At 43.4% G+C, this 19890-nt stretch overlaps 1 protein-coding gene across 1 annotated transcript in view; it reads right to left on the reverse strand.

Annotated features, from left to right (window-relative positions):
* Positions 1-7288: 7288 nt before the first annotated feature.
* LOC147108099 (interleukin-6 receptor subunit beta-like) overlaps positions 7289-19890 on the reverse strand; it is a 107097-nt gene continuing 94495 nt past the window's right edge. Inside the window, exons 11-15 of the mRNA XM_086004586.1 lie at positions 19424-19570; positions 17542-17682; positions 12209-12305; positions 11983-12064; positions 7289-10215 (exon numbers count right to left, since the gene is read on the reverse strand). Coding sequence (XP_085860712.1) covers positions 9691-10215; positions 11983-12064; positions 12209-12305; positions 17542-17682; positions 19424-19570 — 992 coding nt within the window. The 3' untranslated portion in view covers positions 7289-9690. The remainder of the gene's footprint in view (positions 10216-11982; positions 12065-12208; positions 12306-17541; positions 17683-19423; positions 19571-19890) is intronic.

The following is a 19890-nucleotide window of genomic DNA, read 5'->3' on the forward strand; positions in this document are numbered from 1 at the left end:
CGTCCGGTGGTTGTGAAAGGTGCTATATAAATGCAAGTCTTTCTAAATGCAAGGCTAATTGTACTGTAGTTCTGAAAGGGTTAATGCTGAAGAACAATTTAGCAGAAATGAATGTTGTAAACTACTGTAGAGTCAGACCAATCAATAAGCACAGCAATACTTAGGGGAAAATTCATCAGATTCATATATTAAAGATTGAATGTGCAAGAGGTAAGACTGCTGGGTTGGCTCAGAGGACCTCGACTGCACGGCAAGAAACAGTTTAAACAAAAAAAGACTGCAGTTACACAAAATAGCCACCAGAGGTCTCCACATCTTCATGGAATTGCAGTAATGAAATAATAAACATACAAAAATATATTTTTGCCCAAATTTCTCTTTTTACAAATACATCTTTAACATATTAATGCACTGAATAAGAGATTTTACAAACATTTACATTACAAGCATTTACTTTATGTTGATGCAATTATTTTTTCCTTGGGGGGAAGCTGTGTCTGTGTAACTTGCAATGTTCACCTGTTCTGTGAAATTCCTTTCTCCGCCATTAAAGGGATTTCAAACCAACACCATAAACGTTTGCAGGCAAGTAGGCAATGGTGCCACTTCAAAGTCAAAGTTTGAGATCCAGCGAGGCCAGGGGCTATTTTTTCGGATTGAATTACCACACTGTGCAAGTGATAATATACGAGGTTACTAAAATGCACCGCAATGATCCATCATCTGCAACAGAAAGTTTATCAAGCACAAACTACATCGTAACACAGGTAAGTGAAACCACTCTGCTTATATTGGCCACCAGGTGGAGCCAGTGTGCAAATCTTTACACGTAATTTTTTAAACGTTAAAATAAAAGGATATACACTTGTATTAAGTACATAAAGAACAGATGCTGATAAGTTGAAGGCATGGAGATGGCCGATGTCTAGATCAACAGCTCACTCAGGCCTGTGGCATCAGTAAGAGATGAACCATGGCAGGTCAATGCAACTGAGTACGATAGCAAAATACTGCAGATGCTGGAAATCCGAAATAACAACAGAAAATGCTGGAAAAACTCAGCAGGCCAGGCAACATCCGTGGAGAGAAATTAGAGTCGACGTTTCGGGTATCCGGCGCTGCGTATAACGGGCGGCCGATCCGATAGAGTCCGTTATGCGGCAACGCCCGAGATGAAATTCTAGGCCGATGTACTTTCCGTACACCACAGGTACCCAGTGGGAATGCTGTCGACTTAATTGAATCATTAGTGCGTAATTGTTACCAGAGTATTGCAATTATTTACAAATATAGTTTTCACAGTTTCTTCTTGGTATAAATTATCGCAAGTTCACAATGTGCTCTTAGACTTCAAGAAGACATGGACAGGCTGGTGGAATGGGTGGACACAGGGCAGATGAATTTTAACGCAGTGAAGTGTGAGGTGATGCATTTTGGTAGGAAGAATGAGGAGAGACCGCACACACTAAATGGTACAATTTTAAAGGGGGGTGCAAGAACAGAGAGACCTGGGGGTGCTTGTGCACAAATCTTTGAAGGTGGCAGGACAGGTTAGCAACGCAGTTAATAAAGCACATGGGATCCTGGGCTTCATAAATAGAAGCATAGCGTGCAAAAGTCAGGAAGTTATGCTAAACCTATATAAAACACTAGTGCGGCTCCAGCTAGAGTATTGTGTCCAATTCTGGGCATCTCACTTTAGGAAGGACGTGAAGGCTTTGGAGAGGGTGCAGAAGAGATTCACTAGAATGGTTCCAGGGATGAGGGAATATAGTTATTTGAATAGATGAGAGAAGTTGGGGTTGTGCTCCTTGGAGCAGAGAAGACTAAGAGGAGATTTGATAGAGGTGTTTAAAAATCATGACGTGTTTAGATCGAGTAAATAAAGAGAAACTGTTTCCAATGGCTGAAGGGTCGATAACGAGAGGGCGCAGATTTAAGGTGATTGGCAAAAGAACCAGAGGAGACACGGGGAAAACATTTTTATGCAATAAGTGGTGAGGATTTGGAATGCACTGCCTGATAGGGCGGTGGATACAGACTCAATAGTAGCCTTCAAAAGGGAATTTGATAAATACTTGAAAGAGAAAAAATTGCAGGGATAGGGGGAAAGAGCGAGTGAAACGTGGGACTAACTGGATTGAAACATAGAAACATAGAAGATAGGAGCAGGAGTAGGCCATTCGGCCCCTCGAACCTGTTCTGCCATTTAATGAGATCATGGCTGATCATCCAAATTCAGTACCCTGTCCCTGCTTTCTCCCCATATCCCTTAATCCCTTTAGCCTTAAGAAATATATCTAACTCCTTCTTGAATATATTTAATGAATTGGCCTCAAAGGCCTTCTGTGGTAGAGAATTCCGCAGGTTCACCACTCTCTGGGTGAAGAAATTCCTCCTCATCTCAGTCCTAAATGGCTTACCCCTTATCCTTAGACTGTGACCCCTGGTTCTGGACTCCCCCACCATCGGGAACATCCTTCCTGCATCTAGTCTGTCTAGTCCTGTTAGAATTTTATAAGTTTCAATGAGATCCCCTCTCATTCTTCTAAACACTAGCGAGTATAAGCCTAATCGACCCAATCTCTCCTCATACGTCATTCCTGCCATCCCAGGTATCAGTCTGGTGAATCTTCGCTGCACTCTCTCCATGGCAAGAACATCCTTCCTCAGATAAGGTGACCAAAACTGCACACAATACTCAAGGTGTGGTCTCACCAAGGCCCTGTACAACTGCAGCAAGACATCCTGGCTCCTGTACTCGAACCCTCTCACTACGAAGGCCAACATACCATTTGCCTTCTTAACCGCCTGCTGCACCTGCATGCTTACCTTCAGCGACTGGTGCACAAGGACACCCAGGTCTCGTTGCATTTCCCCTTCTCCCAATCTATTGCCATTTAGATAATAATCTGCCTTCTTGTTTTTGCCACCAAAGTGGATAACCTCGCATTTATCCACATTATACTGCATTTGCCATGCATCTGCCCAATCACCCAACCTGTCCAAAGCATGCTGGAGTTTCTCGGCATCCTCCTCACAGCACACACGCCCACCCAGCTTTGTGTCGTCTGCAAACTTGGAGATATTACATCTAGTTCCCTCATCCAGATCATTTATATATATTGTGAATAGCTGGGGTTCTAGCACCGATCCCTGCGGTACCCCACTAGTCAGTGCCTGCCACTTGGAAAAAGACCCGTTTATTCCAACTCTTAGCTTCCTGTCTGCTCTTCGAAAGAGCCGGCACGGATGCGATGGGCCGAATGGCCTCCTTCTGTGCTGTACAATCCTATGATATGTTTCAGGGCTCACATCGTTTTATACACAATGTAGGTATTTAAATATTTTTCTTCCATTTCAACTTTAAATAGTATCTTTATTTTTTCTTTTCATTTCTCGTGTCATCTACTTCCAATTCAAGGTTTTACTCCACATTTTTTGTAGTTTGACTGCCATTTCTTTCCTTAGCCTTTTTTTTTAGACAGAATCATAGAATCCCACAGCACAGAGGGAGGCCATTGGGCCCGTCGTGCCTGTGCTAGCTCTTTGAAAGAGCTATCCAATTAGTCCCACTGCTCAGCTTTCCCCCCCCCCTATAACCCTGCAAATTAGTCCTCTTCAAGTGCCTGTCCAATTTGTGTGTCAGGCGTGGCTCAATGGGCAACACTCTTGCCTCTGAGTCAGGGAGTTTGGGTGGTTCATAATCCCACTCCAGAGACTTGAGCACAAAAATCTGGGCTGATACTCCCAGTGCAGTGGTGCACTGCCGTTTTTCAGATGAGATGTTAAACCGAGGCCCCGTCTGCTCTCTCTCTCTCTCTCTCTCTCTCTCTCTCGAGTGAATGTAAAAGATCCCATGGCACTAATTCGAAAAAGAGCAGGTGAGTTATCCCCAGTGCACTGGCCAATATTTATCCCTCAATCAACATTATAAAAACAGATCATCTGGTCATGATCACATTACTGTTTGTGGGAGCTTGCTGTGCACAAATTGGCTGCCGCGTTTCCTACATTACAACAGTGACTACACTTCAAAAAGTACTTCATTGGCTGTAAAGTGCTTTGTGATGTCCTGAGGTTGTGAATGGTGCTATATAAAATGTATAAAAAGTCTTCCTTTTCTTTATAAGAGTAGGATTCGGGCACCCTAGCAACTGATTTTTTTTTACTGAGGCTGGAAAATTTTTAATACACTGAGTAGCTCCAGAAAAGAGGGAAAATTATTTTTCTCCCCCCCTGGGAAGCAACAGCAATTGAAAGCGTTGTATCACACTGTGTTTCTGGCTCAACACAGAGTTGCTGCTTCCACTGATCTCAGCCCAGACTGGGACTCAAACCTAGCCTCTTCTGGTCTGTGTGACTTCCGAGAACACTGGAGGGTGAATTACTCACAAGGTCAACAGAACAGCTTACTGAAACCTTTGTAACCTTTCTCTTGTTAGTCGTACCCAGGAGCCACCTAAGACCAAGATACTGCCTGCTGCTCCATTTCTAATCATTCATTATATGATGATCATTTTTCTCAATAGAAAATACAGATTGGCATTTCCAACAGACCTCAAAACAGTCACCCATAGGGGTAGATTTTGCCGAACCTGTCGGGAAGAAGGCGGGACTTCCCCTTTCGGGTTTTTGACTCGCCTACTTTGACGTCCGGCCAATCCGCGTGACTTTCCTTTGATTGACTTTGTTGAGCCCGCCCAGCGGGCTCAGCAGGCAAATTAAGGGCCACCCGGCAATAGGTGACGTCACAGACTGAAATTTCATCTGTCAAGAGTCCTTGGCAGATGAAATATCAGCGTTTGACAGCTTTTGAAGCTGTGAAACACTGACAGTCTGAGTTCTGACATGAGTCATTCTGCACAGACTCAGTTAGAACTGTCACCAGCACTCAAAGCTGAAGGCTGTCACTTTTGACAGATCGCAGCCGTTCAGCTTTAAGTTCCGGCTGAGTGATGCGCTCCTGACGGCTACAGGAAGAAAGGCTGTTAAGGTAAGTACAGGTAAGTAAAAGTTCTTTACACACTTTAGACACACCAAACACACTTACCTTTGCACTCATGCACCCATCACTCACCTGAGTGCTGACATCGCAACCCCTCCAACTCCTTCAACCCAATGGCCCACCTGCTCTACCTGGCGTGGTTTGGAGCCTTCGGGAAACCCACACGATACCCCTCAAAATAGGGATTAGGCTAAAAACTGCCTGTTAACCACCTGTTAACAGGCAGTTAATTGGCACTAATCCCTTCCCGCCTGGTTTCGGCGGGTCCCAGTGCAGGGTGGGTATCCGCCGTCCCTGAAACTTATGTGGGGCGGGGTTTTGGGCGGGATGGTGTCGGGATCCCCAAATTCGGGATTTCCCCCCCCCACACGCCTGAAACCCCGCCTGACGGCTCCCCAAAAATCTAGCCCATAGTATTCATATCTACCTACCAAGTTATATCAGGACTTAGAAGTACTGTAACAGGTTAGCAAACGTCCATAAATAGGCAAGATTGAATCGCCCCTTGACTCAGTGGGTTCATACAAAGTATGGTGCAAAACTGAATCACACAAGACCAGGAAAGTCTCGGGTTCAGTTCCTAGTCCGTGCTGGAGTGAAGGTGGACCTCAGCTTCTCCTGGCCTAAGGAAGGGACAAGTTAGGGTCCGTAATCCCATTCACAATCCAGCGACCACTGTTGAAAGAGCGCACGTGGACTCTAAACGAGATCGGAGTTGGACTCACTCTCAAAGAGCTGGCGGAGACTCAGTATTCAAGCCCACATATAAAGAATACCAGTTTCATGAGATAACAGAGGGTAGATAACGGATACAGTGGAATGGTTTCCCAGAGTGAATTAGTTCCTTCAGGAGAAGGGGAACAAATGGAAGGAAATATTAAGAGTAAAAAGCAGCCCAAAGCTAGCCATACAAAGTGCCTCCATATCTAGTCATGTGTTTGAAGGGAGTTGACAACTTACAGGTAATTAGGTAGTTTATAAGGTGAGACAAATAGTGGTTGAAAGTTAGAATGTGAAGAATATTCAACATTTTGAAGCTATAATAATGGGAATTACAAATGCCCCCTACTGATTATAAGAAACGGTTGATACAGTGCCAAGGACACTTATAGATCACTGTATTGCCAGGTATTCATATATTTACACTCTACAATCCAAGTTGAAATAGTCACTGCTCATTGATTGAACGACCAATGTTTAGAACTGTAAGGTTGGGGAGAAGGTATTAATACATGCCCATTCTAAAAAAGTGCACAGCTGCCACTTCTAAATTCTGCACCACACTCGCACCCGGCTGAATATTAACATAGAATACCAGTGTGATAGCAAAATACTGCGGATGCTGGAAATCCGAAACAACAACAGAAAATGCTGGAAAAACTCAGCAGGCCAGGCAACATCCGTGGAGAGAGAAACACAGTTAACGTTTCAGGTCGAAGACCCTTCGTCTGACGAAACGTCATCAACCTGAAACGTTAACTCTGTTTCTCTCTCCAAGGATGTTGCCTGGCCTGCTGAGTTTTTCCAGTGCTTTATGTTGTTATTTAGAATACCAGTGTGTTTATCTGAAATTCCTGTCTGCTATGGTGACTGAGGCGTAATACCCATTTACTTCAAGACCTTTGCGGTTTTAACACCATTTACCTATCCAGGATGACAATAAGGGTAGGTTCTTTCAAGAATTTTGCTCTCATTTCATTACGATCTACATTTCAGAATGATGCATGGTGGTATCTCATGTGGCTTGCTGTCAAATTTTGTTTGAAAATGCTCCTGTGAGGTGCCTTGGGATGTTTTACTATGTTAAAGGCACTATAGAAATACAAGTTGTTGTTGTTATACAAACATACGAACAATGAACAACATCCAGGGGTATTCAATATTCAGGAAAGATAGGCAGAAAGGAAAAGGAGGCGGGGTAGCATTGCTGGTTAAAGAGGGGATTAACACAATTGAAAGGAAGGATATTAGCTCTGATGATGTGGAATATTTATGGGTAAACTGAGAAATACCAAGGGGCAGAAAACGTTAGTGGGAGTGGTATATAGACCTCCAAACAGTAATGCGGAGGTCGGAGATGGCATTAAACGGGAAATTAGAGAAGCGTGCAATAAGGGCACAGCAGTTATCATGGGTGACTTTAATCTACATATAGATTGGGCTAACCAAATTAGTAACAATACTGTGGAGGAGGAATTCCTGGAGTGTATATGGGATGGTTTCCTGGACCAATATGTCGAGGAACCAACTAGAGATCAGGCCATCTTAGACTGGGTATTATGTAATGAGAAAGGATTAATTAGCAATCTTGTTGTGCGAGGCCCCTTGGGTCGGAGCGATCATAATATGATAGAATTCTTCATTAAGATGGAGAGTGAAATAGTTGACTCAGAGACTAGGGTCCTGAATTTAAATAAAGGAGACTACAATGGTATGAGGTGCGAATTGGGTAGGATTGATTGGGGAATGTCACTCAAAGGGCTGACTGTGGATGAGCAATGGCAAACATTCAATGTTCGCATGGATGAACTACAGAATTTGTTCATCCCAGTTTGGCATAAAAATAAAACAAAAAAGGTGACTCAACCGTGGCTAACAAGGGAAATTAGGGATAGCATAACATCCAAGGAGTGGACATATAAATTGGCCAGAAAAAGCAGTAAACCTGAGGATTGGGAGCAGTTTAGGATCCAACAAAGGAGGACAAAGGGATTAATTAAGAGGGGGAAAATAGAGTATGAGAGTAAGCTTGCAGGGAACATAAAAACTGACTGTAAAAGCTTTTATAGATGTGTGAAGAGAAAAAGATTGGTGAAGTCAAGCATAGGTCCCTTGCAGTCAGAATCAGGGGAATTTATAATGGGGAACAAAGAAATGGCAGACCAATTAAATACATACTTTACTTCTGTCTTCACACAGGACACAAATAACCTCCCAAAGATGTCGGGGAACATAGGGTCTAATGAAAGGGAGGAACTGAGAGAAATCAGTATTTGTAGGGAAATGGTGTTAGGGAAATTGATGGGATTGAGGGCCGATAAATCCCCAGGGCCTGATAATCTACATCCTAGGGTACTTAAGGAAGTGGCCCTAGAAATAGCAGATGCATTGCTGGTCAACTTCCAAAATTTGATAGACTTTGGATCAGTACCCATGGATTGGCAGGTAGCTAATGTTACCCCACTGTTCAAAAAGGGTGGTAGAGAGAAAACAGGGAATTACAGACTGGTAAGCCTGACATCGGTAGTGGGGAAAATGCTAGAGTCCATTATAAAGGATGTAATAGCAGAGCACTTGGAAAAAAGTGACAGGATCGGACAAAGTCAACATGGCTTTACCCAAAAGGTAAATCGTGCTTGACTAATCTACTGGAATTTTTTGAGGATGTAACTGGTAAAATAGATTAGGGAGAACCAGTGGATGTGGTGTATTTGGATTTTCAAAAGGCTTTCGATAAGGTCCCGCATAAGAGATTAGCGTGTAAAGTTAAGGCACATGGGATTGGGGGCAAGGTATTGACTTGGATAGAGAACTGGTTGGCAGACAGAAAGCAAAGAGTTGGAATAAACGGGTCTTTTTCCGAGTGGCAGGCAGTGACTAGTGGGGTACCGTAGGGATCGGTCCTTGGACCCCAGCTATTCACAATATATATTAATGATCTGGATGAGGAAACTAGATGTAATATCTCCAGGTTTGTAGATGACACAAAGCTGGGTGGGCGTGTGTGCTGTGAGGAGGATGCTGAGAAACTCCAGTATGATTTGGACAGGTTGGGTGATTGGGCAGAAGCATGGCAGATGCAAGATAACATGGATATATGCGAGGTTATCCACTTTGGTGTCAAAAACAGGAAGGCAGATTATTATCTGAATGGCAATAGATTGGGAGAAGGGGAAGTGCAACGAGACCTGGGCGTCCTTGTGCACCAGTCGCTGAAGGTAAGCATGCAGGTGCAGCAGGCGGTTAAGAAGGCAAATGGTATGTTGGCCTTCGTAGCGAGAGGGTTTGATTACAGGAACCAGGATGTCTTGCTGCAGTTGTACAGGGCCTTGGTGAGGCCACATCTTGAGTATTGTGTGCAGTTTTGGTCACCTTATCTGAGGAAGGATGTTCTTGCCATGGAAGGAGTGCAGCGAAGATTCACCAGGCTGATACCTGGGATGGCAGGAATGATGTATGAGGAGAGATTGGGTCGATTGGGCTTGTACTCGCTGGAGTTTAGAAGAATGAGAGGGGATCTCATCGAAACTTATAAAATTCTATCAGGACTAGACAGACTAGATGCTGGAAGGATGTTCCCGATGGTCAGGGAGTCCAGAACCAGGGGTCACAGTCTAAGGATAAGGGGTAAGCCATTTAGGACAGAGATGAGGAGGAATTTCTTCACCCAGAGAGTGGTGAACCTGTGGAATTCTCTGCCAAAGAAGGCAGTAGAGGCCAATTCATTAAATATATTCAAGAAGGAGTTGGATATATTTCTTAAGGTTAAAGGGATCAAGGGATATGGGGAGAAGGCAGGAACAGGGTACTGAATTTGGATGATCAGCCATGATCTCATTGAATGGCAGAGCAAGCTCGAGGGGCCGAATGGCCTACTCCTGCTCCTATCTTCTATGTTTCTATGACGGACCGGGCATTCAGCCTTGTGCATCTCAATATGTTCAGTTTAGTGTGTCAGGACTTTAACCTATATTTAAATTCATTAAAAATGGAAAATTGTGTAACAGTTCCTGTTCATCTACTTTCCCATTTGACTCCTGCAGATTTTTACCCTGGCTGTTGTCAGGGATACGGTGAAATAGTAATAATCGGTTATGCTCTTCACTAGGAATAATTTGAGATAAGCAAGTGAGAAGGGGCTGGGTTGAGTCTGATGGGACAACAGCAAGTGTTGGATTCCCATGTTTCTTGTAGTCATTTACAGTCACATTGTTGTACTCCGGTGGAGCAAGATGGAGGTTCTGGAAATGTTCCAGTTGCTGTGGATCGGACTCACTTTGCCAGGAGCTGAAGCCCTGTAAGGATTGCCTGGTGCTGCTGTTAGCTTCATTTAAGCTGTTGGTCTCAGACCTTGGATAGTTCCCATGCTTTATGTCACGTGTCCAGTAATACTTGGTCCTGCTGATGTTGGCTATGGTCAGGCCAACACAATGGACAACCTGGACCTGAGTCTTTGGACTCTGCTCCTCTTGAAGGTCTTTTACATCCTTTTAAAACAAAAAGTAGGATAAGTTAGAACTGTTGCTGTTCTGTGATGCATCTGGCAACATTTATCTCTATTAGAATGCTGTCTACTCCCTACTTAACTACATCGTGGGAGCACCATTAGCACAAGGAGTGCAACAGCCCAAGAAGACCCAACACCAGCTGCTCAGGGCAATCGGGAACGGGCAATAAATGTGGCCCTGCCAGTGTCACCCACATCCTGTGAACAAATAATAAGAGAAAACTTCTAGTGCTAGTACCATTTCCTCAACTTAGAATCATAGAAATTCACGGCACAGAAGGAGGCCATTTGGCCCATTGTGGCTGTGCCGGACAAAAAAGAGCTCTCCAGCCTAATCCCACTTTCCAGCTCTTAGCCCTGTAGGTTACGACACCTCAAGTGCATATCCAAGTACTTTTTAAATGCGACGAGGGTTTCTGCCTCTGTCACCCTTTCAGGCAGTGAGTTCCAAACCCCCACCACCCTCTGGGTGAGAAAAGTTCTTCTAACTCCCCTCTAATCCTTCTATCAATTTTTAAAAATTCATTCACGGGATTTGGGCATCGCTGGCAAGGCCTGCATTTATTGCCCTTATCGGAGTGACTTGCTCGGCCATTTCAGAGGGCAGTTAAGAGTCAACCACATTGCTATGGGTCTGGAGTCACATGTAGGCCAGACCAGGTAAGGACAGCAGATTTCCTCATTAGTGAACCAGGTGGGTTTTTATGACAATCGGTAGTTACATGGTCACCATTACTGTCATTAGATTTTTATTCCAGATTTATTTAATTAACTAAGTTTAAATTTCCCAGCTGTTGTGGTGGGATTTGAACTCAAGTCTCTGGATAAATAGTCCAGGCCTCTGGATTACTAGTCCAGTAACATAACCACTATGCTACAGTTTAAATCTACGCCCCCTTATTATTGACCTTCCTATCCACACTATCTAGGCCCCCCATAATTTTATACACCTCAATGAAATCTTCCCTCAGCCTCCTCTGCTCCAAAGAAAACAACCCTAGCCTGTCCAATCTTTCCTCATAGCTAAAATTCTCCAATCTTGGCAACATCCTCGTAAATCTCCTTTGTACGCTCTCTAGTGCGATCACATCCTTCATGTAATGTGGTGGACAGAACTGTATGCAGTGTAGTGGGCATTATAGTGGGTGATTTAAAATTGGGTCATCAGTCTTTCCCCAAATAACCACCAGCAATAATTTGCACTTGTACAATACCTAAATTGCACAAACTCAATTTCAACCATAGAAGCACAGAAGGAAACCATTTGGCTCATCATGGCCCTATGCTGGCTCTTTGCTACAGCCCCATTGTGATGGTTACAACTGAAGCTGTAAGGAGCAAGAGTGTCAAGGAGATGACTTAATCTTGTGCGTGGGAAGTTGCTTGAGCTACACTGCCATGGCTTGTCTGGACAAATGTAAAAAGTCACACAACACCAGGTTATAGTCCAACAGCTTTATTTGAAATCACAAGCTTTCGGAGCGCTGCTCCTTCTTCAGGTGAAGTGGAAAAATGCATAAAGACGCAGCTTATATAGTCAGAGAATCATGTCAGATGTTTACAGGTAACCTTTCCAACTGCCATGTCTGGACAAGTGGATTCTTATAACTACTACCGAGTTGATTTCTTTAGGGGGTAATCTATATGTAGCGATGTCTATCTGTAGAATCCACAGGGCTGCCGTTCCTCGTGATAAAATAGCTCGTCACACTCATACATGAAGAACGATCAGTTGGACAAGAATTACCTGCCATAAATTCTTTGGCATCCATTGAGCGAGGGTGCTGTTTGCAGGATCTGGAATGTTGGGCCAGAAATGTTTCTTAATTCTGTGGATTCAAGAGATAAACGGAGAAAGAAAAAAAAATGCCACTTTACTACGATGCCTCCAGAATTGTCTACCGATACTCTGTTGTTCGTTAGTACTGTAGTTCAAACATTTTTACAAGTCAAAACACATTTCTGCCATATACCTGCGCCGTTGATAGATACAGGCTGCTATTAAAATCAGTGCCATCAACAGAGAGAATAAAAAGATGACCATCAGGAAGGTTTCAACTTCTCCATCATCTGATAATTGGAAATGTAACAGTTATTAACGTCAAACACAAACTTTTCATGGTACAAAACTAGTGGGCGAAAACCTGCACATCAAGTTAAAGTTACATTCAGCAGGCACTAAGGATGGACAATAAATACTGACCTTGCCAGCGAAGCCCACATCCCGTGAATGAATAGAAAAAAATACTCGACCTCCGCTAAAAGTGAACGGGGGGGGGGGGGGCAATTTTTGTTCTCGCTGCCACCCCATTTAGGCCTACAATTTTTGGGTGGTCTTTGACATAGGCAGCCAGAGGTCCCACCAGAAGCTGGCAGGGGAGCCTCATTAATACACAACAATCAGGGTGGAATGACATTGTTAGGATCCTAAAGTCGTTTTCGTCTCTACCCACGTTTGTGCTGCCGGTTCCTCAGCCCACCCACAAACCATGGGCGGTACTAATTGGGAGGCAGCCATTTCCAGCGGTATTTAAAGGGATCCTCACCTGCTCTCAGCTAATATACTGCAAAGGTTTGGGAGACATTTTGCTTGTACTAGATGTAACGATCAATAACATGTAATTCTATAGTGGACACTAGGTAGAGCCGTAGAGCTGTGTAGAGCTGGATATAGCTGTATGTATAAGACTACACTACCCAGATGTATATATATTAAGACTACATTACCCATGAGGCACTAGGCTACCCACAAGGCAACAGTCAAGATGGAAGCCTCCACAGATACTGTACCAGTCCACATGTGCTCAATAAAGCAACTAGCAAAAGCTAGCTGTGTTCATAATAAGAGTGTCTAGTTATTAATGAACATAACATGGTACCAGGGTGGTGAAGATCTGCTGAAAATTGTGAAACGCGACATGGAGAATTTGAAGCCACCAGAGCGTTTGAATCTCACAGAAAAAATCGACTACAACTGGCAGACTTTTAAACAGCAATTCGAACTCTACATTGCAGCCATCGGATTCGGTACGAAGCCAGACGCAAGGAAGATAGCGTTGCTGCTTATGGTTGCAGGCCCACAGGCGATAGAGGTATTTAATACATTTGTATTTAATCCAGTGGAGAACAGAGAAAAATTAGAAGATGTGCTAAAAAAATTTGATGCACATTGCTCTCTCAAAAAGAATGAGACGTATGAAAGATACATCTTCCGTTCTCGGACACAGCAACAAAATGAGACTTTTGATAGCTTTATAACTGATCTGAAACTGAAAGCACAGACATGTAATTTCTCTGAGCTCAAAGCATCCATGATTTGTGACCAGATTGTGTTTGGTATTCATAATAAAAAAGACAGGGAACGTCTGTTGAGAGAAACCGAACTAACATTGGAAAATGCTGTGACAATATGCAAAGCCAGCGAGCTAGCTCGAAAGCACGCGAAGACGTTCAGTGAAATCAATAATGATGCGATTATAAAGAGTGATAATGCTGCTGTCGGTTCTGTGTCCTACAAGGGGAAGAAACGTGGGCAGAACAGAAATGAAAAGCAATCGGAGGATGACATTTTAATTGTAAACGCTGTGGTTACAAACACCAGTTAAGACAATGCTCAGCGTTTGGAAAAATGTGCATAAAGTGTAATGGAAAGAATCGCTTTGTCAAACAATGCTTTTCGAAAGTAAAAACAACGAAAGAGCAACAAGTTAATGTGATTGAGGACACTGATTTAAGTGAGACATTTTTTGTAGGAATGGTGTCATGTGACGATATCAAAAAAGATACAGAAAATGTGCAGCCCTCAGAAATGGACAATGCTGAACATAAAGTCAATGCAGTAAAAATGGACAAATGGATGATCCCACTGCAGATAAATGGAGCATTAGTTACATTGAAACTGGACACTGGGGCAAAAGCAAACTTAATCAGTATGAGTGACATAAAAAATATGAAAGAAAAGCCCAAAATACAGAAAAAGTCAGTACTACTGAAGAGCTATAATGGACAGAAAATAGATAGCTTAGGTGTATGCAGACTTAAAGTGACAGTCAAAGACAAAGTGCATCATCTCATGTTTTCTGTTGTGGCTGAAAGACTTGATTCGATACTAGGTGACAAAGCTTGTGAAGACTTAGAACTGGTCAAGAGAGTCTACTGTATAAACTGTGCCATAAGCAGACCAGATGACTCAGGTCATGAAGCAGAGAGCCCATCAAGGATGAAAAGGCCAAAGGGTATCCATGTCTTCAAAAAGCCTAGTTTCTCCAAGAAGAAAGAAAAAGACTTTAAGGTCAAAGAGAAGCCAAAGGAAGAAAAGCACAAAGAGGAAAAACACAAGGAGAAAAAGTCCAAAGATATAACCGCAGCAGATGTTGTTAAGCAGTGGAAAGAGAAAAAGAAAAAGCCTGCACCAGAGCAGGAAGCAGTTCCGGTGGATACTCCTTCTTCCCTCAGGCCAATCTTTGGTGTTCCATTAGCCGAGGCTGCTGAGAGGACTATGCTGTATGATGGGATCCAGCTGCCAGCAGTTTTTCGAGAGTGCATTGACTACATTGAGAGTTATGGCATGAAGAGTGAAGGAAACACTGAAACCCTCTCCAAGCAAAGTTCGTAAGGAGACCTCGATCTATACAAGAGCAGATTGATGACAATGCTGCAACTGCATCTTGTCATTCACCGCCAGAACAATCTCATGAAGACACATCAGACTTACCCGTGTTGAGAAGATCCACACGTGAAGTAAAAGAGCCTTTGGGTACAATCTTTGAGTACAATGTAAAGCTTTGAAAATGTGTTGACTGTTTTGAAAATGTTTATGTTTATAGAGCACTAACAAAAGTGTTACTGATATTATCTTTATTGTCTTCTTGAAAGTTGATTGATATTGATTTTGTTAAACCTCAAAGGGGGATGTAATGATCAATAACATGTCATTCTATAGTGGACACTAGGTGGAGCCGTAGAGCTGTGTAGAGCTGGATATAGCTGTATGTATAAGACTACACTACCCAGATGTATATATATTAAGACTACATTACCCATGAGGCACTAGGCTACCCACAAGGCAACAGTCAAGATGGAAGCCTCCACAGATACTGTACCAGTCCACATGTGCTCAATAAAGTAACTAGCAAAAGCTAGCTGTGTTCATAATAAGAATGTCTAGTTATTAATGAACATAACACTAGATAGTGTTTTTCCCCCCCCACTTAGATGACTTAAGTTCTTGTAGTGGCTGTGCAATGTTCTCAATTCCTAAGGGGCTCCTGACAATACTCTCTTTTGATCGTGGAGGTCTTTCTGGCAATTGCACACTGGCTAGTGGACGATGACGATGAAGAGGAGGAGCAGCGACTGGAGAAAGGAGCAATTGAGACCGCACCTTGAGTATTGTGTGCAGTTTTGGTCGCCTTACCTGAGGAAGGACGTTCTTGCCATGGAAGGAGTGCAGCGAAGATTCACCAGGCTGATACCTGGGATGGCAGGAATGACGTGTGAGGAGAGATTGTGTCGATTGGGCTTATACTCACTGGAGTTTAGAAGATTGAGAGGGGATCTCATCGAAACCTATAAAATTCTGTCAGGCCTGGACAGACTAGATGCAGGAAGGATGTTTATGATGGCTGGGGAGTCCAGAACCAGGGGTCATAGTCTAAGGATAAGGGGTAAGCCATTTAGGACTGAAATGAGGAGGAATTTCTTCACCCAGAGAGTGGTGAACCTGTGGAATTCTCTGCCACAGAAGGCGGTGGAGGCCAGTTCATTAAATATATTCAAGACGGAGTTGGATATATTTCTTAAGGCTAAAGGGATCAAGGGATATGGGGAGAAGGCAGGGACAGGCTACTGAATTTGGATGATCAGCCATGATCTCATTGAATGGTGGAGCAGGCTCGAAGGGCTGAATGGCCTACTCCTGCTCCTATCTTCTATGTTCCTATTAGAGCTACAGCTGCAGTGGGACCAAATAGAAGGAGACTTGCTCACAGGAATCATAAGAACATAAGAAATAGGAGCAGGAGTCAGCCATTTGGCCCTTCGAGCCTGCTCCACCATTCAATAAGATCATGGCTGATCTTCTACCTCATCTCCACTTTCCTGCACTATCCCCATATCCCTTGATTCCCTTAATATTCAAAAATCTATCAATCTCTGTCTTGAATATACTCAATGACTGAGCCTCCACAGCCCTCTGGGGTAGAGAATTCCAAAGATTCACCACCCTCTGAGTGAAGAAATTTCTCCTCATCTCAGTCCTAAATGGCCGACCCCTTATTCTGAGACTGTGACCCCTGGTTCTAAACTCCTCAGCCAGGGGGAAACATCCTCCCTGCATTTACCCTGTCAAGTCCTGTAAGAGTTTTGTATGTTTCAATGAGATCACCTCTCATTCTTCTAAACTCCAGAGAATATAGGCCTAATCTACTCAATCTCTCCTCATAGGACAATCCCCCCATCCCAGGAACCAGTCTGGTGAACCTTCATTGCACTCCCTTTATGGCAAGTATATCCTTCCTTAGGTAAAGAGACCAAAACTCTACACAATACTCCAGGTGTGGTCTCACCAGGGCCCTATATAATTGCAGTAAGATGTTTTTATTCTTATACTCAAATCCTCTTGTAATAAAGGCCAATGTATCATTTGCTTTCCTAATTGCTTGCTGTACCTGCATGCTAACTTTCAGTGATTCGTGTACAAGGACACCGAGAATCCTCAGCTCCTAATGGAGTGTATAGGCCCAGGACAACATAGCTGCAGTTCTCTGAGGAGCTGTGCTTCTCTAGGAAGGCTGTCACAGAGTTACTTTATCTCCTGCAACAAGTCCTACAACCAACTTTCACAACATTGCCCGTGGCAGTCAAGGTCACTGCAGCTCTCAACTTCTTTGCCTCCAGCTCCTTCCAGGCTGGGCATTGGTTGAGGGGCGTTGCCGAGGGTGCAGACCTGCTATCATATGTTCTCTGCTCAAGACAAGTTTTCACAGTGCATTTATTTGCATTAATTATAATTTTGTTGAAGTAAATTGTTTTGGCATAGATTACACACTTTGTCATCTTTGCAGCTCTTCCCTGCAAACTGTATCAATTGTACTAAATTACCAAACAAGAAATCAAAATTAAGACATATTCTGCTGCAATTAAAATCAGTAAGAAATTGTGCAACAAGAAAACTTTATTAATACATTATTTAGTAAAATACTTAAATCAGGCTGAAGAAATATTTTATTGTTCTAAAGATGGTACATTATTTCTTTGAAACCTTGCAAAACCACAAAGGTCTGGGCATCCATGTTTTAATTCTTACCAAATGTCTTGGTAGTGATGGTCAGACTGGAGCCAATGGTGCCCCCTGCGTCCGTGGAGGCAATGATGGTCACATCATACTCTGTGTTTGCCGACAGACCAGTAAGGATGTAATGGTGCTCAGATCCATTTACCACAACAGCTGAGGAGAGAAGAAAAGTTAAATACGTCTGTTGGAGTCAAAGAAATTCTGCAGACAAACCGCTAATGAAATGGGCTAGGATGGTAACCAAGGCCAGAGGCTCTATCAGAAGTGATGGATTATGGCTTGGTAAGCAGGTATAACAATTGTGAAAATTATGTCTTTGATGTCTCTTTATATCCAAGATGGCAGCAGGCAGCAGCCTGTCTATAGTTTTCTTTGACCGAGTGGTTATTCGTATGGGGGTCAGATGGCAGGGGGTGCTCTTACCACATTACCGATGCGTTCCCTCTCCCTACCATTTATACTGACCTGACTTCAGGCATGGAAGCCCAGCGGAGTGGAAACCTCATTTAAATAGCAATGTCGTGCCCCTAAGACTGGCTAATCCCAACGTCTATTTTTAACATTTTTTTTAACAAATGCTTCCTTTTGGGTGAGGAGGAGCAGGAGTGGCCCTCTCTGGCCCCACAAGGATACCTTGGGCCTCCCCCGCCCAGGCGGTCCACCTCCATACAAGTTTGCAGACCAGGAGGAGGCCATTCAGCCCATCGTGTCCATGCTGGCTCTTTGCTCGAGCAATCTACAACTATTCCCATTGACGCGTTCTCCGAACAGCCTTGTATTTTTTTCTGCTTCATCCAGTTTTCCATTAAAAGATGCAACTCTCGCCACCTCAGCCACTTCCTGTGATAAAGCATTACATGACGTGTAAAGGAATTCCTCCTAACCACTCTCCCCATTGTCCATGAAAATTTTAAATTGTTGAGTCCATAACACAGGAAAGTCTTTCCCTAATCAATCTGTCAAAAAGCTTCATCATTTAAAAAACTGTGCACAGTACGCCAAATGTGGCCTAAACCTTGCCTTGTATAAATTTATTACTTTTTTACTCTTGTACTCTTATGCCCCTAAAATAAAGGTAGCTCAACATGTCTACTAGAACAATTATTTCCTGATGCTGTCACAGTACCACAATTTTTCATTAAATGTGCTGGAGGCAGTGAAAATGGCAATTTCCGAGATCTCTGCACTCTGCCATTTCTGGTCTCTTGAACATCCCTGATTTTAATCGCGCCACCATTGGTGGCCGCGCCTTCAGCTGCCTAGGCCCTAAGCTCTGGAATTCCCTCCCTAAACCTCTCCGCCTCTCTATCCTCCTTTAAGTCGCTTCTTAAAACCTATCTCTTTGACCCAGCTTTTGGTCCTCTGCCCTAACATCTTACAGGAGACTTTGGTTTATCCGGAGGTTGTATGTCTGGAAACCTCGATCTACCGGCAGAAATCAGGAGCCGTTTTGTTAGGTTTTATTTCTTCTCGTGGCTTTTTTTTCAACAGTCAGGCTCTGGAAAGTCTCTCTGAAGCTGTTGCTAAGCTACAGAGATGCTTCCAAGGTACGGGCCGACTGTTTAGAAGCTGTTGCTAAGCAACAGTGTTTGTTGTCAGATACGGAGATGAAAACCTCCGTATGCTTCAACATTAACGCTGGTATGTCCGGCAGTTTTGATAGATCGGCAACAGCTCGGTCCCGTCGGTGCCGGATATAACAAAGTTTCCTGTATATGGCTCGGTGTCAAATTTCGATATCGCTCCCATGAAGTGCCTTGGGATGTTTTATTACGTTAAAGGCGCTATATAAATGTAAGTTGTTGTTGCTTTGTTGTTGAATTGGAGTCGTAACAATTAAGTTACCCTAATCGTAATTAAATTGATCAAAGTCATTACTGGTGGTTTTACTTACATTTTAGCTTGCCATTCTTATTTTTGTATAACACTGTGTAGTTCCTGATAAAACCATTCCGATCATCAATTGGAAGCTCATCCCACTCAAGCCGTACTTTGGTCTTCCAGATCTGCTTAGATCTAATTACGGGGCTACGTCGCGGGGCTGCAATATTAATAACATCAGTGTGAGAGCTAGCAGGACTTTTTAAAATGATTTCCTCTCACCTTTTTCTGCCAATTTTCTCCCTTCCCTTCCCTACCAATCTCCTTGCTGCTCTACTTTTCCATGGAAGCTACCTTGCCCAAGTGGACATTCTTCATGTGTGAGTCTCAAAGACTACGGGGAGCCTAATCCTCTGCTCACCTGGCAGCCACATGTGCAAACAGAATAGGAGCAGGAACTCCAGCAGATTTTCCTCTTGCTAAAATGTGACAACAGTAGTTTTCACTCTGAGACATTTTAATATAATTTTAGAGTTGTGT

This window comes from Somniosus microcephalus, chromosome 13 (assembly GCF_052327205.1).
Source record: "Somniosus microcephalus isolate GS21.2 chromosome 13, FLI_Smic_1.0, whole genome shotgun sequence".
Taxonomy (NCBI): domain Eukaryota; kingdom Metazoa; phylum Chordata; class Chondrichthyes; order Squaliformes; family Somniosidae; genus Somniosus; species Somniosus microcephalus.